This window comes from Trichomycterus rosablanca, chromosome 15 (genome assembly GCF_030014385.1).
Source record: "Trichomycterus rosablanca isolate fTriRos1 chromosome 15, fTriRos1.hap1, whole genome shotgun sequence".
Classification (NCBI taxonomy): Eukaryota; Metazoa; Chordata; class Actinopteri; order Siluriformes; family Trichomycteridae; genus Trichomycterus; species Trichomycterus rosablanca.
Window position 1 is genome coordinate 3,954,738 of NC_086002.1, and position 24,124 is coordinate 3,978,861.

At 42.6% G+C, this 24,124-nt stretch overlaps 1 protein-coding gene across 1 annotated transcript in view; it reads right to left on the reverse strand.

The window, feature by feature from the left end:
• rasa3 (RAS p21 protein activator 3) overlaps positions 1 to 24,124 on the reverse strand; it is a 50,701-nt gene that overhangs the window by 9,797 nt on the left and 16,780 nt on the right. Inside the window, exons 3-10 of the mRNA XM_063009624.1 lie at positions 22,185 to 22,288; positions 16,372 to 16,466; positions 13,625 to 13,701; positions 6,447 to 6,527; positions 6,161 to 6,233; positions 3,666 to 3,739; positions 2,765 to 2,869; positions 982 to 1,135 (exon numbers count right to left, since the gene is read on the reverse strand). Coding sequence (XP_062865694.1) covers positions 982 to 1,135; positions 2,765 to 2,869; positions 3,666 to 3,739; positions 6,161 to 6,233; positions 6,447 to 6,527; positions 13,625 to 13,701; positions 16,372 to 16,466; positions 22,185 to 22,288 — 763 coding nt within the window. The remainder of the gene's footprint in view (positions 1 to 981; positions 1,136 to 2,764; positions 2,870 to 3,665; positions 3,740 to 6,160; positions 6,234 to 6,446; positions 6,528 to 13,624; positions 13,702 to 16,371; positions 16,467 to 22,184; positions 22,289 to 24,124) is intronic.

Sequence of the window (24,124 nt, forward strand, 5' to 3'; positions counted from 1 at the left end):
AGTATCTACTGGCATAACACCAAATAGTGCAACATAAGGCGAGTAGTCTAGTGGTACTTCCAAAATTTTAGAAAGGGCATCAAAAATGGACTGCCAAAACTAATACAGCTTTTGACATGTCCAAAACATATGCAGTAGATTTGCAGGGTATTGTTTGCATCTATACAACATTTGCTTTGGGTCAATTTAAGGAATTTGCTTGTTTTTATTTGTCGAGTTGTCAGATATAGTATCCGAGTAAGCCGAGTATGTACAGAACATACAGTTTGTGTGCAGGTCGCACTATCATGACTATACATACAGTTTATGAGACGCCCTCATCAGCCCTGACCAGCTCAGTCTGTCCTGCGCTACCGCCGAGTCGTACTGGGTACGGAGACACACCCTGCGGTTTGTGAGTCATTTATTTCTCATGCAGGCACCTCGACCGACCAGCACAGGCCATCGTTGCAGCAGTAATAAAGAACCTGTTCGATCTCTCTCCCTCAGGCACAGCCAACTGTGAATATTGGATGCCTGGTCGCTTCAAATCAACAGGAGTGCTGACATTTGAAACTTGTATGTTCGAATCTTAGCTCATCTGCCGGTCGGCCGGGCGCCTACACAGACGATGCTTGGCTTGTCCAAGGGAGGGAGGAACAGAGGGATTCGTCATAACTGCTGGCTGATCGATGGCGCCTGCACAGAGACGGAGGATAATGGAGATCAGTATATAAACACACCTCCGCATGAACCCGCCTGGTGCAGGTGTAAAGAAACAGTCGGGTATTGCACAGGGGCCGTGTGTTAAGTATAACCCTCCTTGGTAAGGAGGAACACAATCGGGTAATTGTATATGACGAAACTTGGGGAAGAGGGGGTGCATAAAATGCATCTGAGAGCAGTAAATGCGCTGGTGCCTGACTAAAATCTTGCTACAGCTTCTAGTACACAGTAACACACTGAAACACTAAAGCCTGAATGATTATTATTATGATCCACCTCTGTGTTTGCAGACTGCAGCAGCAGGTCAGTGAGGGGACTGTAGGACTCTGAAGGAAACACGTGGTCCTCTGTGTAAACTACGTTCAGCCGTAATGAGCCCAGCTCGTCTGCCTTCACTGACTTGCCGTTGTCCCTGGGCTGAAGAAAGTACCTGCCAGAAACAGACGTTTTTATTAAAGAGAGCAAACCACAACGAACCAGTGAAAAACAATCACGAGTAACATCCTGCATTTCAGACTAAACACGGCCTTTCAGATTAAAATCCTACAAATGTAAGAACCTTTTCTTTAACCCTTTGATGCACAAGCTAAGCAAACCCCTTCTAATGCACAACAACATGGGTCAAAAATGACCCATATTCATCCATTCAAGAATATTTTCATATGCACATTTGTCAGTTATTCATGTATTTGCTGTCTTAGCTAATAAAAGCTATCTATACTAGAATATGTAAACAGCTAGCAAGCAAATAGTATTGGACAGATTCAAGATTCAAGAGCCTAATCTTTGGTTGTCTTTCAAAAGATCAGTAAATATGTTTTTGACTACAAACACTTACAAATGTCAGTAGTTCCTGTCAAATTCCATAGTAAATACATACGGGTCATTTTTGACCCATGTGCATTAGAAGGGTAGTGATACAAAAATATGAAAAATATATATAAACTGTAATAAGGATTTGTGATGATCAAAAACAAGTTAATTGAAAAATTCATGGAAGCTTGAATGACGAAATTAATTTATTGCAAAGATATAGAAAATAAAAACTCAGTTGGGTCACTTTTGACCCAGGTTGTGCACCAGGTTAGGCTCAAATTGTTCTTGCAAACTTTCTGCTTCATAGCAAGAAGGTCCTGGGTTTGATCCCCTGGCTGGACCTTTCTGTGTGGAGTTTGCTTGTTCTCCCTGGGTCCGTCTGGATTTCCTCTAGGTCAGGCTTGTCCAAAGTCTGGCCCGCGGGCCGTCTTAAATTGCATTACTTGTGGCCGCCAGCACAGTCAAACGGAAAAAAAAATATCGTCGCTGTCCAATGAAAAACACGTATCTCCACTTTTAGCGGTTTTCACTTCTTTTTTACGTGCTGATTGTTGTGAGTATAAATCGCCGTCTGTCCATAGCAGCGAATATCAAAATGACCAATGAAAAGATGAAAAATTACCGCATATCTCCGCCTCCTTCCCCTCCGCTACTGTTTGAGAAAGAAGCGAAACTCGTTTGCTGCGTGACGTTTCATCTCTACAGTTTGTTCAGGTTATTCAATCACGTGATTGTAAACATGATTTATATTTGTGATGTTTGTAGTTTTTTAAAAACACATCTGTATATGATATTTATATGGGTTAAGCGTTTACATGGACTGTATTAATGAACACAATTGAACATTTTTATAGCTACAGTCAATAAAGTAAAGATATTGTCTGGTAACTTGACTGTTTCAGGTATTAATAGGTGTGTAAATGGTAATTTAGAACAGTATTTCCCAGTCTTGTTTCTTCACATTACAGTATTAGAAGGTTTTCTTAATAGATTTATGAAATAATCGTATCTGTGTTTTGTTAAATAACAGCGTATTTTATGCATATTTAATTGTTTAATATAATGTCATCGGTTTCCTCCCACAGTCCTAACACATGCAGTCAGGCCAGCTGGAGCTACTGGAAAGTGTTACTGTGGGTGTGTGTGTGTGTGTCAGACCCACCACAACACTGGCATAGATAAAGCTGTGGTAAAACAGACAATGAATGAGTGAATGAATCAATCTGACTGAGATTGGCTGTACCATGCATCATGAATGCCCTCCTGGCCCAAAACCTTCAGTGGCACTCGTACACCTCCTAAAAACTCATCCCCAAACTTCAGGTTACTGGCGTTCCACAAGTCAACCCTGCAAGAACAAGACACACAACGACATATTACACCTCTCACACACTTTCACACACTCTTTATTACTGAGCCTGCTACCGTTCAGTCAATGAGTGCATGATGTTGTCAAAGTATTGGAGTATTAGCGCATGTGGTCTTTCAAAATGTGACCCCTCACTGATTGTAAACATTTGAGCCTTTTGTTAAAACTCCTTTTATTTCAATTCATGATGGTATCGGTCCCAACTGTTTTTGGAAATGTCTGGCAGGCAACAAACTATGAATCAGTGTATATTTACAGAATATCTCTTAAATATCTAATTTGTCCTGTTTTTTATTTAAATAGCTGTTAAAGACTATTTCTATTAATTTATTTTGCATTTTACTTACTGTCCTGACTATTTCGAAATGGGGCTGTACAGTAGAATTACAAAACTATGAATTAATGAAAACTATGTTAACACAAAAATGATAAATAATCACTGTCAAGAACAAATGTAACTACATTACATTAAACCACACATACACTTAAAGAAAAATAGCACTGGGACACCCCTACTAATGATTAAATTCATGTTTCAGTCACAACAATAGCTGATAACAGGTGTAATAGATCAATTAAATAATTTGCAGCAACAGTTTAGGGAAGGCCCTTTCCTGTTCCAGCATGACTGTACCCCTGTGCACAAAGCAAAGCTCTATAAAGACTTGAAAGAAATGGAATGCTCTCATCTTGTGAGATGGCTGTTGTCCAGGGCTCATGGTCATGTGTTCAAAGATCTTTGGCCATATAGTATTTGCAGTCATATACAACATACCTGAGAGCTAGCTTATCCACGTCCTCCTCCTCCACATCAAACTGCCGCTTGGCGTAATTAAGTGGTCTGGTGATCTGCAAGAGAAACATTTTGTACCTTTTTAATACTGTACATGTATGTGAAAATCAGGAACATGGACTTTAAACAGCTTTACACGCTCCAATTTCTTATTCTACTCATCTACAGGTAGTTAAATCTCTTTTTTTTTTTTTTACAAAAGATCTTTATTTATTCCAATATATTTCAAAACTGTAGCTTTTGCGAGGCTTATTTTTAGTATGACGAATCTGATCAAGCCAGTCAGATGCAATTAGCCTAGAGATTAGAGGAGGAAGAACCAGTGGCACCTCAGACACCAGAGGAATTAACACAAATGAGCACGGACAGCCAGAGAACAGAACACAAAGTGCCAACAATAACAGATCTTTCACATCATCATCATCAACCGAACCCTGCGCTGTTATTGTTACATCCCATTTTACTTTTTCTGCCACCCGCAGACAAAGGAAGTGCTTAACTTCCCATCATCTAACCACCGCTGCCCTCAATCACTACACTTAGAACGCTATGCTTCAAATTACTTCAAACATGTCTAAAAAACATCATAAAATCTTAGTTTTTCTTTCATGCTTTCTGAAATCCATTCATCTACCTGTGTGATGTTTCCTGTGCCACTGGCTTCCACACACAGCAGAACAGATCCACCTCGAGGCTCAACAGACCAGGTGTTGTTTTCATTATGTTATATTTAAGGTCGCAGATAAGGTTCCTCACGAAAACACTGGGCGCAGGGCAAGAATATTCAATCCATAGCAAAACCATCCTCCCCTCAGACTCAGCCAATAATGTAGATGTCTGTGTAGATGCCCAGCTAAGCAACAGTATCACTGAGACTCGAACCTGGATCTTAGAGTTGGTGGGCTAGCGTAATATACCGCCGTGCTAACTGAGCACTCTCACATAAACCTTTTCATTTGATATAATTTTCACTTTGTTTATGTCAGACTTGCTGTGGGTCCGGTTCCCCCGGCATCGCTGGGTGCAATTTAGTAACACACACCAGGCAGGACACCAATCAATCAGCCCAGTACCTCTCACGCACCTGGTTCCTAAAGACCAGGGTTTGATCCATGCCTGTGCTCGCTGTGGGTCTGTCTGAAAACCTTTAACCAACGCTCCCGAGAAGAGGGCATGTCTAAATTCTTAGATACCTTAAAATGTTCCTACAGGTGTCTTTTTTCGAAGCGATAATCTGACTGATCAATGGGGGAACGTTTGATGCTTTCTCAGCAAAGGCAATCCCAGCATTCAGTGCAGCACGACTTTTCTTCCAAAAAATTACAAATGTGTTGGATTAAAGCTGAAGTTAAAGTTCTTTTCCAATTAAAATAAATTCTTATTGATGTTTAATTTGTATAAAGGTGCACAAGTGTCGTTCATTTGCAAATTCGCTTGTCAAGGACAGTTTAATCATTTTTAGTAAATGGAGGGAAATGTTAGCTGTCATGCTAGCCGGTTGTGCTGCCTCAGCCTATTGGTTTGAACGGCCTGATGCTAATTGTGTTAGCTTAGTGAACTAAAAATGCAGTGACGTAACCTCTGTCTAAGCAGTGCATCTAAATAATCTGCCTTATGAGTCCGATGTCTTATTAGAATCCTCTCTCCTGAGGCAGAGGACCTCTGCTAGGCTTTCTAACACACTCTGTCTGTCTGACTTTTGCATGTTTGAGTTCTGCTTGAGCACCCAGGTCTTCAGGAACTGAAACTAAATCGAATTTCGCTGTGGGTCGTCAGGTTTAGTCGCGGCGGTGGTGCGGTATGTAGCGGCAGCATCATTAGAGACTCTTTACTACGATGGGCTCTGAGCTGAAGGGCTCAGTGTGTGAGGATGAAGTGCTGTGCGTGGGAAAGACCGTGACTGTGAGGGCGAAGAAATCAGTGAAGTGAATTGTGTGTCTTGAAGCGTCGGAATCAATCAAGCTGTTGTCTTCCTTCACTCGTCGTGTGCATGTGCGTGTCGAAGGAGCAGCCAAGAACCGATAACACGGGTTAAAGCGACAAAAATAAGAAGAGAAAAAACGAGAGAAACAGGCGTGAGGTGTTTTAGTTTTGACTCGAAATGCGAATACCAACAGCTGATGTGGTTTCTGTAGAATCATTGAATTATAAAGGAAAAACAAGTGTGAGCGTGTGTCCTCATCCTCTTAAGCCTTTCATTTTTACTCTCAAATGCTGTTTCATTCTCTGTTTTATTCTTAGCAATTAACCACAAGAACAAGTAACCTCAATCGCTCGTCTGTCATCTGTAGTCACGTCTTTGGAGCAGAGCAAAAATGAAAGTGTTTCTGAACTTGTATGAAGGACATAACAAGCTAACAAAGAAGTTGGGACATTCTGTAAACCTTTAAAACTGATTTACAGAATGAATCATTAATATCTCATTTCCGGGGACATCAAATGACTGTGGCATTTTTGATCCTAGTAAAAGTTCTAACCTCAAAGTAGAAGACTTCGTCGTACTGAGGGTTGGTGGTTTTCCGTTTCACCTTGGTCTTTTTGGCTTCTGACCTGTTTACGATGAAAGAGAAAGAGAAAGAAAAAAACATCCAGGTTTTGTACATTTTCTCAAGAAATAAAAATAACAACTGTAACACAAAAACTTCAACTTTAGGCTTAGATTTAGTCTGTACCAGGCCTTCAAGTAAATCTGGTAAAATCTTCACACATTAAGTACAATTTAAATACTGTATTTTTTTGTTGATGCTTTGGAAGTATATATACCTGGATGGTCCAAGTAAAGAGACTGCAGCGTAAGGGTCACACTGTCCATTAACAATTGGCAGGTCTTGGCACTCCATCACTCTGAAAGGAGAAAAGAAACAGTTCTCAGATCCACCTCAAACAGCGTCGTCACTTGGTTTGGTAAAAAGTGTGTTAGGATCGGTTGCACACGTTAACCCCCTTCCCCCGAAAAGCTTTAAAAAATAACAGTGGCTGCCCAGTTCAGAGAACCAAAATAAAAGCACAAACAGAAATGTTATTTTACAGTTTATACATGTCACAGGGTGGGAAGCGCCTCATGATGGGGCACTAGACGTGACTAGATGTGAGATATTAAAGTATAAACCACTTTGCAGGAGTCTTCACCACATAACAAACGTAATAATAAAATAATAATAATAATAATAACAGAACACAATAATGATAATTCAAGAAATTCATCACACGAAACCAAACCACAGCCGCCGTCCAAAGTGGGACTTGAGAATAGAAAAGACAAGCAACTACATTACTGGAGCAGGAACACGACCCTCCACGCAACATGCCAGGAAAAGATATAAACAGACTGGAGAAGAAACAAAAGACTGCTTGAGTGCAACTTCGCCAGCTACTCAGTCCGCCAGCAAGACAGACAGGCAACCAGTAGTGGCTAAAGAATTCAAAAAGCTGCCGCACCACCTATGAACGAAGCTCGAGAACAGAAGAACGCCCAGGCAGCAACAGAAACCAGAAAGCTGATATCAAGAGTTTCAGAAAGGGAGCTAGCAGAAGAAACAGCAAGTCTCAGTACAGATCAGAGTGCCAGAAGTGTTTAAATAATCTTGCTCCTTGGTATAGGGACTGTTGTGGCGTAGTGGTTTAGGTACTGGACTAGTAATCCAAAGGTCGCTGGTTCAAATCCCACTACAGCCAGGTTGCCACTGTTGGGCCATTGAGCAAGGCCCTTAACCCTCAATTGCTTAGTATGTATACTGTCCCTGACTAAATGCTGAAAATGTAAATGTATAGAGAGTGATGTTTATTAGGGTGCAGAGAATGCTTTGTGTAGTTCAGAGAGGAATACACTCCGCCAACATGCCAATGTGAGTATGGCAGGACGAGACGTTACAATCTGAGAGAAAACTTGCCATCTACAGAGAGACACCGGAGCTTTAAAACCCATGCTGTGGTACAGAAACACTGAACGCACCAATATTTCCCTTTTAAGCACAAACATCAAATGATAACAAAGATTCTAACGAGGCTTAATTACCATTTTTACGACACTTCACCATGCAAGTGATGTTAGGAACAATAAAAACAAAACATGTGTCAGCCAAATGTAGCTTGTGGAACAGCCAAACACAAGCTTTCGGTTGTGTTCCAAAAAGCTCTTAAAGAACTTCCCAGATCACACTTTACTGCACTATTGACAGACACATGTACAGATCCTGCGTGGTCCTCAAGCACCCGCCCTTTGACCTTTGTGAACTATTGGAATTTTATTCAAATCTGTGGAAAAACATTTGGTAGGAAGCTTAGCTCCTGCAGTCTGTTCCACACAGGGCGAACCAAACCGCACATAACAAACAGTTCAAGCTATTTCCTGTAAACTTTTTATGACTCAGCGGCTAATTATCTAGCATGCAAACTAGCTGGCCTGCTAAATGGCTAGCAAGATAAGGTCATGCAACTACGCCAAAGGTATAGACGCAGCATTTTATCGCTGCATCACATTTGTTTGGGATTGTTTTCACAATGCAAAATCGAAACCAAATAGCAAGTCCGTCCGGCTCAGACGCAACACAAGCGGCATTACGCTGATGAGCCAAACATTTCACTGACAGAAACGTCCCAGGGGAAAAAATACACTGTCAATTTTGAGGAGGCAGGCAGATCTCAGCCTTGTCACTGAGGTATTTTTGGACCATGTTGCCTGGGAAGCAATCTGGAACTAATCTGATTTAACGCTAGTCATTTCCCCAATGAAAAAGCAGTAGTTCCAGTTGCAAGAGGCTTTGAGGAACTCAGCAGGACTGGAATCAACACAATATATACATATGCACAAGTGCAATTGGAAATATTCAATCCCCCGACCCCAAGAAAATCAGGATTTATAACTTTATAAACTTTACTGGAACACTTTGACCATCAGCAGTTTGTCTGGCTAAAGAAAACCGAGGCATATGACCAGAAGAACACACTTCCCATGGATAAGCATGGGAGGGGGTCAGTGATGATGTGGGGATGTTTCTTCTGCTGCAGGACCTGGTAATCTGGACCGTGTGACAGGCATCATGAATTCACAGCAATACCAGGGCATTTTACTTTCCAGAGAAATGTTTTGCCTTCTATGGTGAAATTGAACCTTGGTGATAATTGGACTCTCTAGCAAGACAACGGTCCCAATCAAAGCTTAGTTAAGGAATCAGTCCTGGAATATCCTGGAGTGGCAGTAAAGCATGCCGCCACTAGGCTCCGGAGCAGTGGAATCGGGTTCTGTGGAATGCTGGCAGTCTGATGGACTTCCCGAATCCCAGGAGAACGTTTCCTGTCTGACTGCTCTGTCCCAACTATTACATTTCCTCCGAGTGGGGGACACACTGACCGACAGTGATGCATAATTCCACGTAACACAGAGTGCGTAAACGCTTTAACAAACTGGCGCATGCATGCTTAGAGAGTCAGACCTCTGCAAAACACTCACTCTTCTGGTGTTGAGTGGCGCTGATGTGTGTGACCGCCGCAGCTCTGTTTCATTGGAAATATTAACCATTAATGAGCTTTTAAGCCGACGGCGCTGCTTAAACAACTCGTTTCTGGGTTATTGATTAACCGTTACCATGCACAGTGACAGTTCTGTTCCAGTGACGGTAGCCTTTCTTACAAATACATCTACCAACAGCAAATTTATATCTGTTTTTACAGATAAAAAAAACAATTTATTTAAATGGCAAACATACACATTAAGCAACACAACATTAGTCAAAGTTTTGGACAGTGTGGCAGTGGAATAATATGTAGGGACACTAATCGATGAAATCTTTGCTTCTGTTGTGGTGTATTTTTATGCCACATGTATCTTTACTCACGCCAGCAACAGTGTTCTACTGTCGTAGCTCTTTCAGTCCTGTGTCATTAGCTCACACATCACCACGCCTTAATCATCAGACATGACAACTCATATCCACATAAATTACCTAAACGTCAATCCTAGTATTAAATCAGGGCAGATCAGGATACCATACTTGACTCATGCCAGATGTGAGTTTGGGTCGACATGCGGTTATTTCACCCCTAAATGCCAATAAACTTTTCAGTGCAGGAGGCTCTTTGCATGCTATTTATACACTTTATGACTCAGAGAGTGTGCTCAGGCATGGCTAAAGCCCTGCGATGGATTGGCATCTTGTCTGGGCTGTGTTACTGCACTGCTCCCAGTGATTCTTGACTAGGATAAACCAGAGGTAAAAAATATGAAACATTCTGACTTTGTCGATTTAAATGTTCCAGAAGCCAAACTTTAAGTCAAGTCAGGTCAAATTTATTTAAATAGTGTTTTTTTTCAGAAGACTTTAAGTGTGTTCGAAAACCTAGTGAGCTGCCTTGCTGTCTTACTGCCTACATAGGCAGCTGCCTCAGTAGAGAGGATTCTAATAAGTCAATGACTTATAATCAGGTTATTCGAACGCGCTACTTAGACAGCGATTCCATCGGGTTTCGCATTTAGCATTTACCATCTTGTCATTCAAACCAATGGGATGGGGTGGCACAGCGCGCTAGCATGTCAACTAACATGTCAACCCTTTGTGTACTGAAAATAGTTATATTGCTGACAAGCCCGAACTTGCAAATAAATCACATCATTGTTAGGGCAGTGATAGCTCAGTCGTTAAGGTACTGGACTAGTAAACAGAAGGTTGCCGGTTCAAGCCCCGCCACCACCAAGTTGCCACTGTTGGGTCCCTGAGCAAGGCCCTTAACGCTCATCGTGTGAGTCGTTTTGGATAAAAGTGTCTGCTAAATGCTGAAAATGTAAATGTAAATCACACTTGTGCAAGTTTATACAAGTTAAAAATCAATAATAATTTATTTCCCTTTGAAAGTAACTCCATTAGTTTCTCCGCACCATCAGCTTTGTTTTTTTATTTTTCTGTGAGAGAAGAGCTGCTCACTCGTTCTTGAGTCAAAATAACATTGAAATTTTAAGATGCCTAACTAAACAGCATATTAAGGCATCTAGGATTTTGAACAGCCTCCTTCTCGGGAGCGCACGTAGGATGACGTAAAATGCGTCTATGTAGAGAGAGAGCTAGCTTTTCGAACACACCCACTGTCTCAGAGTGACTTTACAGAATTCAGGAGCAAAAAACAAACCCCCCTGTATATAAATAATAAAAAATTATTACTTCAAATTAAAACCATCTCATTTCCTGGACTGTAAATCTTAAACTGTCGACTAAATGAATTCCACCTAGACGCCAGTATCGTTCTTTAGTAAGATGTACAGGGACGTGGTAACCGCTCTCTAAAATAGAATTCATACTGAGGTGCATTTCCAATATCTGCACCACTTTTTCTCAGCAAACTTCCAGAGCCTCCCTCATTAGCATACGCCTGAGGGAGAGAAGAACCCTCTGTGGGCTGCCATAACCAGCTGCGTAGACTTTGCATTTTATCCACAACATGCAAAGCTTAATTGCACCTAGAAACGTTGCTCCTCCATACTGAAAGATTTCATGCAAAGAGCATTTATCATACTGTTAGAAATCCGTTAGGTCTGGTCATTCATGATGATGCAGCATAAAGGAGACGTGAATAAGACAGGAACCAGTAATAGCAACCAGTCTCGAGGTGAATGACATCATCACGCTACGTCTTGTACAACAGGGACTGGCGGTTTATAGCAGTTACTCACGCTTATGTTTACACGCTGCTATGATTCATGTTCATTCAGACAATAGCTGATACAGTCACGTCTGGGGCACGAAGGCACAGATCACACACACACACACACACACACACGTTTACCACACTAACATAACACTTTGTTCTAACACTTTACTGTTAGAATAATGACTGTTTCTGAGTGTGTTAAATGTGAGCAGGTTGTTGGTGAGGTTTAGCCTGACAGTTACAGAAGGAGCTGAATGCATTAATAATACCGCAGCACTTCCTGTGTGCTAAGCCAGTTTACATAATGCCATCCTGACCTGCTGCCACACCAGGACCTAAATACACCAGGCATGGAGCCTTCAATAACCCGTACATTCTGCCAGCATGACGCAGCTCAGAATACTGTTGCAGTGCATAAAGTACCTGGCCAAAAATATACAGAAAGCTCTCACTTCAACCAACTATAAAAGGCATAAAATAACTGGGACCAGCCAGGCAATCTTTATAGCAAAATATGGGGAAGAAATTGTGACAAACGGCAGTTTTGGGGCAGCATTGGTGGCTTATGGCAAGAGCTCTGGGCAAAGAAAGTTGAGGGTTTTAATCCCTCCAAACTATGGCACAACTGGTGCTCAACTTCACCAGATGAAGCCAAGACAAGGTTGACTATGTCTGGATGGATTGGTGCCCAGGAAATTCCTGCTTTGCTCTCTGTGACCTGCCACGACCAGGATACAACAGTAGATGAAAATGAAGGGAGGGAGGAAAGGTTGTTGGGTATGGAAACTTCCTGCTAATTATTTTGTGATATGCACAGAATCCATCTACTGAATTTCATTCCCGACGAAGCCAGTTCTCGTTCCTAAACCGAAAATCTCCCTTCACACAGACAGAGAAGACGGGCTGTAAATATAAAGAAGGATAAAAAGCGAGACAAAACAAGATTCCTCGAGGGACTCGTGTTTGTGTTAGGAAGCCAGATCAATCCGGCAAGCCGGAGAAAAAAAACAGGACGCTCTTCTTTTCTCACTGCCTCTTTCTTTTTTTGGAATGTAGCTGGCTAACCTGTTCATAAGCCTAAAGCTCTCCTGTCAGCCTCCGATAAAACAGCTCCAATGCCTGGGGTCTTTGTTCTGTTACTTTCAGCCCAGCTATACAGCAGCAGAAGCATGAGAGTGATTACTGGCTTGTTTTAGGTGGCTTCAGTAAACAGCTACACAGGATAAATGAACCAAAAACAGCAGGATCAGCTTTTGCAGTTTTTTGCAATTAGTCCTTATAAATATACAAGCAGGAAAAGCTACAATTAGCTCTCATGTTTCACAAAATAGAGGATATTTCAGCTGCTTTTATGTTGATTAGAGAATAAACTCCAGAGCATGCCAAGTAAAATCTAAACTCCTTCAGATTTTACCTCCAAACTCAATAACCTGGTTCAAATAAATCATTACAGTGCAGTTACAAAGTTTCATTTCAAACAGGGACTTCCCAAACACTCCAAACTAAATTTGAAAACGTAACACTATCTTCAGGGCATCAATCACATCCAAAATTGTAATTATTATAAAAGGATCTTGCACAAAAGCAAAAATTATCTACCTACATCAAAGTTTCTGTTAAATAAATCACTCAGATGAAGATACCATAACGCTTGTTAGTACGCTGGCTGCAGGGCTGCATCACTAGCCTCAGGTAAGGTCAATGTACACAAATCTGTAATGAGGGCGCCCAGGAGGATATTTCGTTACTCAGTGGGCATAATTGGCAGTGCCTGCAGCAGACATGTCTCTGCTATGGCGGGATGACCGGACTATGTGGAAGGGGGCTTCAAAACGCTGTGTGAGGACCCTGATTGGCAGATAGAGAGGCACATGTGCAGAGTACATGGGTGAAAAAGGGTTCGGCTAAGGGCTGCGTACGGGTCGGAGGAGGCGTGAGCAGCAATATACCCTCCTGACAGCAATCAGGGATCCACCAGCAGCCAAAGACAAACTGACTATGCTAAATTGGGAGAAAATGGGAGAAAATGCATAAATAAAATAGGTTGACGAATTAGTGAATCTGGTGGGTGCAAATACTTTTTCACAGCCCGGTAGTTCTTGAACATTCACAGATTTTATTACTTGTATTCATAATGAATTAAAATAAGGAATTTTAACACTGATGTTAAGAATCTTCTTTGAATTGTGAAGGGGTTTTTATTGGTCAGATCCTATCCCACATGTCCAATCAGCTAAAGGACCGAGCTGAGTTCCTATTGGCTGGCAGGTTCGGTGCAGAAAGGAGGGGATTGGCTGACTCACCGAGTTGCCAGCTTGTGGCAGACGACTCCGCTGTCCGTGATTACCTCACTCAGGCGCAGCTCCAGGTGAACCTTTCCCTGCGGAGAATGAGACGGTGTTACCATGGTTACGCCTCCCCAGTGAAAGCAAGTCAAGGAAGAAAGACGGTACCCAAAAAGTGGTGGAGAAAGAAGTGGAAGCGTGTTTTATTTTAAACCGTAATGGCAGAAATGTACCGATTGTGTATCAGAATGAGTAACATCTGGCAGCATTGTGAAAATAATGTGATATTTGAAAATATTAAACCCAAGAAAGCATCAATACCATCACCCAAACATCCCAACAAAAACCATGGCTGATCATTTTTCTGTGAATGCTTTTCACTAGAGTTTGGAACATTACTGCAGGAATTTACCTCCATTACATGTACTCTGACCTAAATTAAAACAAAACCAGTACAAATACATGACTGGCTAGTGTCCGTTTTGGAGGGATTGGGACAGGGTGCTAGAAACAGCCTAACGACTGGGAGACGCACTTGTCAGTGCACTCTCAGTGCTGGTCCCCAGCCTGGATAAAAAGAGAAAGGTTGCAGTCAGGAAGAGCATCTGGCATAAAAACTGTACCAAGTCTGGTATGTCGACCAATCAATCTTTTTTTATATATTTATATATAAATCCCCTTTTTCTCCCTTTTTTAGGGCATCCAATTGCCCGATTGCGTCATGCTTCCTCTCCACCAGTGCCGATCCCCGCTCTGATTGAGGCGAACGAAGCTAACCCGCGCCCCCTCCGACACGTGGGCAGCAGCCGCATGCATCTTATCACCTACACTTTGACGAGCGCAGTGCAGCTTAGCTGCGTGTACAGAGGGACACACCCTAAGAGCACTCCTTTCTTATCTCTGTGCAGGCGCCATCAATCAGCCAGCAGAGGTCGTAATTGCACCAGTCATGAGAGAGAGACCCTATCCGGCTTAGTCCCGCCCATATGAACAACAGGCCGATCGTCGTTCATGTGGCCGCTCATCCTCAGCCGGCAAGGCAGAGCTGAGATTCGATACGATGTATTCGAGATCCCAGCTCTGGTTCCGGGGTGTGTTTTTACCGCTGCGCCACCTGAGCAGCTGTAATTGTGAATTCATTCTTAAACTGATAGCTGCAAGACATTCCAAAAACATTGGGACAGGAACAATGTCACATTGCAAAATGTTCAAAATACATCTGATACAGTTGGGACATTAACGCCGAGCTTCAAAGTCAAAATCCAGAAAAGGCCTAGTTCATTATGAGCAAGGGTTGGTTATAACTAAGGTCCTACTAAATTCACGGTAAAATATGCTTAATTTCATGGACCTCGTTTTTCAAAAGGCACAGATTTCACAGATTTTAAAGTGCACGTTTAAATTATACTCATAAACTGAATTATAAAAAGAAATAGAAGCTACAAAACACACAGCACAGCTACCTTAACAGTTAAATGTAAACCTAGAACATCCAGCGACAGTTCAAGACTTCAAGTCTCTGTCTTAGACACCCCCCCTGCCCCCCCATCTTGAAGATTTTGACTAACCGATTGCTAACTGAATTGCCGTAGAATTGCTAGGACGCCTCATAGTGCAAATTAACCAATAAACGTGAGACACTTAAATGCTAGGCAAATAAAAAATGTTCAATCATTAAACACAAACCTTAAATTTTGAATTACACAGTAATACTGCATATTACACAGGAAACGGCCATATTGATGCGATTTTCACATCCGTTAATTAAGTGGGGCCTTAGTTAACTCACCACTCTGCCAAAAATAGAAAATAATCAAACAGTTTAAGAAAAACACTCCTTACATTTTTATACATAGTTGATCACAGTGATACTGAGGCTCCGGTTGTAGCTTCGCACCTGAAGAGCTGCACTGTTAAACTTCAGCCGACATCATCAATATGCAAATGGGTTTGGCAGGCGTCTGGGGTCTCGCTCTCTCTTTTTGAGAGAGAGAGAAAACAATGCGCTCTCTATTAGAGAAGAGAGATGCTCTATCTCTCCTCTGTGTTTCAGCCCAACCCTCGTTCTCTGTTTGTGACACACACACACTTCCTTTTTTCACAGTCACGAATGAATACGACTGTGTTCGTGCAGATCCGCTTAAGGGCAGATGTGAATAATACAGATGTTTCTTAGAACCAAATACAGAACCTGTGTCTGTGTGGGTCAGTTTCCTTTAAATAAATTCCCACGTCTTTAAACGTGTGTGGTCATAAAAATCTTCGATGTCGAGAGTCGATGTCTGATAAGACTTTTAAGTGTTTCAGCTGCTTTTTATTCATAGTAAACCTGGTTTAGGTGGTTTAGATGGTTCTCGGACTAGTTCCTCCTTTCCTGACCAAAGACTAAATGGCTTAATGCCTTCATATTATATGGGCACAGAAGAGTCCACAGTTGCATTTAGTTATAATCACTCAATTAATATCCACACAATATAAATGCCAATTGTTTTATAATGATGTTATTTTCTCTTTAATTTATGTTTACATTGTAAAGTGTCCCTGGGTATCTGAAAGGCACTATATAAATTAAACTTATTACTATTATTATTATTATTATTAAATGACCTATATAAGACGTTTCTCTACTATATAAGTTGTATTTAAAAGTTTTCAGACCCCTTTTGTGCACGATTATTTTTTAGCTCACAAACCACAGTTGTATTTCTGTTTAGGAAGTGCGAATGCTGCGTATGAGAGGATATTAATAAAACATGTGCAGCTACCTGTACTTCGGAGTCTGCGCAGACGGGCTGCAGCTGGAACCAGGTGTCTTTGCCGTTGTATTTCTGCAGGTCCTCCTTTTTTACCGCCACCTTGCCTGAGAACACACACCCAATCACTTTTTCTGACTGTGTACTATCAAGGGATACAGAATATTTCCTCAAAACGATGTCTAATATAACAGACCTTTTGTTCTCCTGAAGAATTACCCAAACTTAGAACAGAAGTGGAATAAAGGGCGTAATCACAATATACACGACACCTTGCTCAAAATGCCCCCCACCAATATAGAGTTAAAAATGATAAATATATATATTCCACTCACTAGCTTTGAGTCATTTTAGGATACACCAGTGTTCCCATCAGTTGTTGATACAGCAGAAATGTTTTAGAAACCCCCCCATGTTCAATTCATGGCTACAGCCTTGAGCAGAATCAACCCAGAAGTCACCAAAAATCCCATAAAAATGGCTGAAAGGTCAGCTAAGGTCAGTGTTTATTACAATACAAAAGTGACTCAAACAAAATGGGATTTATTGGGGAGCATCAAGTAGGGAAGCACTGCTACCCAACAAACACATCAGTGCTCATCATACATCTGCCCAAAAAGCACCTAAATCAACCCTCAAACATTTAGATATATCAGATTTCAGTCAGATTAAGTAAAACTGAAACCGTAACTAACTGGCAAAAAGAAAAACAGAATTTCACATTTCAGAGATTATAACAGCAGTCGAACAAAGTGCTCAAGTTCATGTTCAGGTGGCCATACAGTGTAGCAGGTGAAATATTAGTGAGAGTGTGTTGAGATGCAGCTAATGCTAACGGCTCCTCCTCTGTCTTTTTACCTCACAAAGAAACATAAAATAAAAGTTATTAAATCTGTTCCTGTTCACATTACTGCTCAGTTCTGGTTCCCTCTTTTTTAAGCAATAATGAAACTTGAAATGGGTCCTTGTTGTTTTTTTTGTTTTGTTTTTAATGCTAAGCTTTTCTGTTGAAAGTAAAGCGACCAAATCAAAATGGAAGTAAATAAAAAAACGTAAAAGTAAAGATGGAATATCCAGCACCATGTGGTCTTTCTGGCTACGATTATTCACGTCTTTTTGTCGCTTGTCACTGTCGCCAGAATTACAGCTCCAGGTCGCCTGATGCTTTGTCGCTAAAAATTCTCACTGATGTATATGAGAAACACCAAAGAATCTGTAAAGCTTTGGTCATATTATCTAGTTTGTTGCATTTCTGATTAAACAAACAGAAGGTGAACACGTCTGCACATATTAACACACAGTTACGTTTTAGATTACAGTCAATTTTGCTCATAAAAATTGGAACAAATGATTTTCCAAAGATTTCAAAAGAAAATAAGAAAATGGGTTTGTGTTCAGAGGGAAGGATTGCTGCTGATGTTTGTTATGTAATGGTTTGTGGTAAAAACAGCATCAGACTGAATGAGGACAGCGGCAGAAAGATAATTACACTTATTATCGTGAAGCTCACATTCATTAACACCAGAGGAACAGAGGAGAGAGGGAGAGAGAGAGAGAGAGAGAGAGAGAGAGAGAGAGAGAGAGAGAGAGAGAGAGAGAGAGGACAGAAACATAAGTCTGTTTGTTTATTAGGATTTGAAGGTGATATATTCCACTTTGATTCCATCTTCAATTCACCTCACTTGCACGTCTTTGGACTGTGAGAGGAAACCGGAGCTCCCGGAGGAAACCCACACAGACACAGGGAGAACATGCAAACTCCACACAGAAAGGACCCAGACCGCTCTCAGTGCCCAGTCTTAAGCCCAGATAGAAATAGAAGGGTTGTGCCAGGAAGGGCATCCGGCGTAAAAACCTAAAGTCGTTTATTTACGCGCTGTTCTGTATCCCAGCAGACTGTAGTAACGTCAGTGCTGAAATGATTCGCTCAGCGTGGCATTAAGCAGAATCCATAAATGTCAGAATCCAGTGGCTCGGTGGGTAGCACTGTCACCTCAGAGCAAGAAGGTCCTGGGTTCGATTCCCAGATGGAGTGGTCTGGGTCCTTACTGTGTATAGAGGGCATGTGTATAGAGGGCAGTTGTGGCCCAGTGGTTAAGGTACTGGACTAGTAATCAAAAGGTCACTGGTTCAAGCCCCACCACTGCTAGGTTGATGCTGTTGGGCCCCTGAGCAAGGCCCTTAACCCTCGATTGCTCAGACTGTATACTGTCACACTACTGTAAGTCGCTTTGGATAAAAGCGTCTGCGAAATGCCAAAAATGTAAATGTAAATGTACTGTGTGGAGTTTGCATGTTTTCCCCGTGTCTGTGTGGGTTTCCTCCAGGAGCTCCGGTTTCCTCCCACAGTCCAAAGACGTGCAAGTGAGGTGAACTGAAGATACAAAATTGTCCATGACTGTGTTTGACATTAAACCTGTCTCACTAACACCACCAGTGTTTGGTGACATTGGTCCAGGGCTACACGTGTTTCGGGTGAGTCTCAGCTCTTTCGGTTCGATTGGTCGACACCTCCAGACGAAAGCTCTGACCCTGTCTGTGTGTTAGCATCGGCACTTCTGGTTTAGCGCAGCTGGCTCTGCTTCCGTGCAAAAAGACAAAGATGGAAACATTTGCGCTGTTGTTACCAGCACCTTCGCTGTGCTCCCACAACCGCTCGCACACACACACACACACACACACACACTAACTTCTAATGAGCACAGCTGTGGTGAATGTTTGACACATGATGCTGCTCCCCGCCCCCCTTTCTTACATCCTCCTTCCTTTTTTCTGTCACAGCTTTGTTTCTCTTTTCGTTTATTCTTTCCAACGGATTCATGACGAGCCAGTGAACGCAGAGCTCACACACACACACACACACACACACATCAGTGTAGATACCGTCCAGATCGCTGGCTGTATGATGTCGTTAACGAGGTTAGCCCACCGCAGCTATCGGCCGGCCATGCATGCACACGAACATGATTAACTATGTGGGGGGATGAAACCCTGCGATGGATCGATGCCCTCTCCAGGGTGTTCCTGCCCTTTTCCCAGTGTTCCCCAGTGGACCAGGACCCGCCATGACCCTGACCCAGGATTTTTTCCCCCCCTTTTTCTCCCACTTTAGCGCATCCAATTTCTGCCCGTCAATCCTCCTCTCACTAATGCTGGTCCCTGCTCCTGATTGGGGAGGACGAGGCTGCTCCACGCCCCCTCCGACACGTGCACAGCAATCGAACATCTTATCACCTACACTTGATGAGTGCAGTGCGGTACAGCGCTGTGTACGGAGAGCCACACCCTCTACCGCACTCCTTTCCCATCTCCGTACAGGTGCCACCAACCAGCCAGCAGAGGTTGTAATCGCACTATTCTGAGAGAGCGACCCTATCCGGCTTAATCCCGCCCCTATCTGAACGACAGGCCAATCGTTGTTCATGTGGCCGCTCAGCCTCAGCCGGCAGGCAGAGCCGAGATTCGATACGATGTACTCGAGATCCCAGCTCTGGTGAACAGCGTGTGTTTTTACCGCTGCGCCACCCGAGCGGCACTTTTTGGGGATTTTAACGTCATATTTTACACACTTTGGTTACCACCGTGACAGAAACGGTACAGAACAGAACAGTCACAATTTTGTATCTTCAATTCACCTCACTTGCACGTCTTTGGACTGTGGGAGGAAACCGGAGCTCCCGGAGGAAACCCACACAGACATGGGGAGAGCATGCAAACTCCACACAGATCGAACCCAGGACCTTCTTGCTACCACCGTGCCTCCCTCCCTGACCAGGACATATAGGTTGATAAAAATGAAATGATACAAAAATCGGTGTGAGTGTTTGTATGGCTGGGTACTGATGTCTGAGTCTCAGTTGATGTTCCGGCTCATTACAGCGCTGTTCAGTGGGGCTGAGGTCAGGGCTCTGTGCAGGCCACTAGAGTTTCTGTAACCAAGCTTTTCTTCATGCTGGAAATGGAAAGGACCTTCCCTAAAGTGTTGCTGCAAAATTGGAAGCGTATATTTCCTTTATTTAACAATTAACTAGAAGGGGTGTCCCAATACTTTTGGTAAGATAGTGGTCAGACAAAGTTTTGGAGCCAAACATTCACAGTACATCAGGTTTGGAAACTCTGGCGCGTTCTAGGTTGAATTGTGTAGATAAGTGAGGAGACCTCACACACACTCAGCCGAATGAAACGGAGCATAACGTCACACACACACACACACACACACACGTACGTACTTGGTGAGCTCAGCAGCAATCTTTTCGTGTGATCTCCCAATGATACGGCTTCAAGCAGGGCATAGCTCAACTCCAATTGGCCTTAACGTGAACCGGCCTCGAGCAAGACACGGCTAGTTACGTTCCCATACAGATTCGAACCCAAGTACCCAAGTTTCCACCCATAAATTACACCAACACCGCAGACATTTTCACTCTTTCATGTTGTAAATGAAAATATACACTCTATCGCCAATAGATGCAGTGGTTGTGTCATGGTTGGGGTACTAGACTAGTGATCAGAAGGTCACGGGTTTAAACCCCACCACCCCACCAGGCCCTTAACCCTCAGTTAAATGCTTTGTATTTCTCACCATCATAATTCACTTTGGATAAAACCATCTGCTGAATACTATAAACAACAGGCATTAGCATATAGTTGCTGCCCCTTTTGCAGCCTTAACAGCCTCCACTCTCAGCAGGATTTTCACATGCTGGGGGGATTTGAGCTCATTCAGTCAAAAGAGCATTTCAAGGCAGACTGAAAGTCTGGCTCGCCACTGACGTTACACTTTATACATTTTCGCATTTAGCAGATGCTTTTATCCAAAGCGACTTACAGTTGTGACAGTATACAGTCTAAGCAATTGAGGGTTAAGGGCCTTGCTCAAGGGCCCAACAGTGGCAACCTGGCAGAGGTGGGGCTTGAACATGTACCTGTACCTTAACCACTAGGCTACAGCTGTCCCAAGGAACTGACCGGTCAGGGTTCCGCACACCACTGGGTTTTCCTCTGCACCTAAACTAAATGATTTTGTCAAATTCCTTTTCTCCTAGATATTCCACGATCAACTGTGAGTGGTATTATTTCACAGCAATGTCGAAACAACACAAAGTTATTAATGACCGGATTTCATCAGGCGTCAGTCACTCACGTCTGGCCAACAGATGACCGGATGAACAGTGTTTCACTTTCAGGTTACATGGAAACGTGCTGAACGTTGTGAAACGTCCATGATGTGCAACATCCCGTGTTACTGACACATACTGACTGTCTAAAGCCGTAACAAGTAAAAAAAAAACAAGAGTTAATGTGTCAATACCCACCAAAAATAATGAATCAGGCTACTCTGGTTGATTTTTTAATTGAGTCATACAATTATTGGCACCCCTGGTAAAGATGAGTAACAATAGTTAAGAAGTAGTTAAGAAGTCCATTATTTAATTGAAGTAAATTAATTCAAAGATAAACTATTATTCAACTGTCTTGATTAGTATTATAGCCACCACCACTGAGATCCTGGTTCTGGTGCTAGCAGCCAGCTGGGGATCCACACAGTCACGACTGGGAAGAGGATGTGTAACAGGGTGACAATCCATCGTAAGGCTTTGGCCGATCTCGTCTGTGTAGACAGCCAGCTGATCGAACCAGAAACTCAGCAGTTGTAAGCTAGCACCCCTGGAGCTCCCCTAGTATGCCGAACTTCAAGGTTCTAATTAAAAAGTGAAGAAAATATGAAAACCTAGCCACACTACCTGGGTCAGGCTGCTCAAAATAAAGGGATGCTCATTCGATGAAACTGTGATTCTGATTTGCCGAGATCAGACAGGACTCACCGATGCTGGAGTCCCTCCTGAAGACGTCCCTGTCGAAGATGTAGAAGGAGAGGTGGCGAAAGCTGCGTGGAATTTCACAATAGAAGTCTTCACCATAGAACGGGCTGCAGTCGGAGAGAAAACAAAATCAAACTCTGACATAATGTGCGCCCGGCCGAGGAACTTTACATGTCAGGAAGTAATCCGAACTCTAAAAACAAGCCCTGAGAAATGAAACGAGGAGTGTGTGAACGTGTGATGCTGTACAAATACCAACCCTCCATTCCTTAATAAAATGTGCTGCTCCATATTAAGAATCTACTTCATTATCAAAACATTCTGTTGTTTTGATGCTAAACTGCAATACGAACATTTTTGTCCAGTTTTCCAATTTAATTTGCATCATTTTACATTGATTTGGAAAAAAAGAAATAAAAGAAATAAATAAATCTCATGATTTGCACAGCGCCGAGTGTGGTGGAGGTTTGTTGAGCTGTGCTGGTGGAGAAGGAAAGATGGTCCGGACCAGTCTGTACAGAGTTTGTGTTGATTAACCTATTAAACATATAGATAAAATTAATTTATCCATAATAAAAGAGAAATGTGCTTGTGAGGAGGCAGGACATTCGCTGAGCCGTATTAGTGACTAGGTTGCCAGGTAGTAAAAAAAATTGTGCCTGCAATTTGTGTTTATAAGACTAAGGGATGTAAGCAGGTCAGACCAGATCTGAGTTTTCTTTGGGGTATGACACACATACGTTAATCACATTGAGTTTCATCACATTTCCAGCTTGTACACACACACACACACACACACACACGCACGCGCGTGATATTTTTCTCCGTCTGGTGTGTTTTGGTTGCCTCTCTTTGTTTGAGTCTTTCACATTCAGTGGCGGAAGCTGCGATGTTTGATTTTGCTAATCATAATTACGGCTGCCACTACAGACTCATGTGGGCAGCACTGATCCCTAGCGCAGAGTCGGACCTGTGAGTGATATAAACACAGGCACGATCCACTGCTACCCTCCCACACACACACACACACACACACACACACACACACATATATATATACATACATATACTGTATATATATAGTGCACTTGTGCTAAGGTTTTTTTGTTTTATTAGGATTTTAATGTCATGTTTTACACTTTGGTTACATTCATGACAGGAACGGTAGTTACTCATTACACAAGATTCATCGGTTCACAAGGTTACATCAAACACAGTCATGGTCAATTTTGTATCTCCAATTCACCTCACTTGCACGTCTTTGGACTGTGGGAGGAAACCGGAGCACTCGGAGGAAACCCACGCGGACACGGGGAGAACATGCAAACTCCACACAGAAAGGACCCGGACCGCCCCACTTGGGGATCAAACCCAGGACCTTCTTGCTGTGAGGCGACAGTGCTACCCACTTAGCCACCGTGCCGCCCTATTGTGCTAAGGAGTTCTTTTTAAAATAGATACGATTGCCATTTTTGGAGCAGCTCAGTAAATGAGGCCAGCCCACTAGATTTTGAATTCCTACTGGCCCTCCTGGCTGCAGAAATTTGACCCCTATATCCCCAGATCTCAGCTGCAGTGGGCTAGGGTCCGAATACTGAAGAGATTTGAATTTTTTTATACGATCTCCAAAAACTCTAAAAACATGTTTATGCTTCTACACACTGTGGCTGCTGTACAGAGACGGTACATAATGGAGATCAGTGCTCGAATCTCAGTAAGCGATACTGATCTTGGAGGGGGGCGTGTTTTAGGTACGGCACTCATCGGTCAGGGTCAGCAGAAGTAGAAGAGGGACAACTGGGGAATTGGGTTTTACAAAAATAACAGTGTAATTGCACGTTTGTAAGAACTTATTGCACTTCAGTACAGTAGACCCTTGACTTACGAATGTAATTGGTTCCGAAGGGCTGTTCTTAAGTCAAAATGTTCGTTAGTTAAACCTA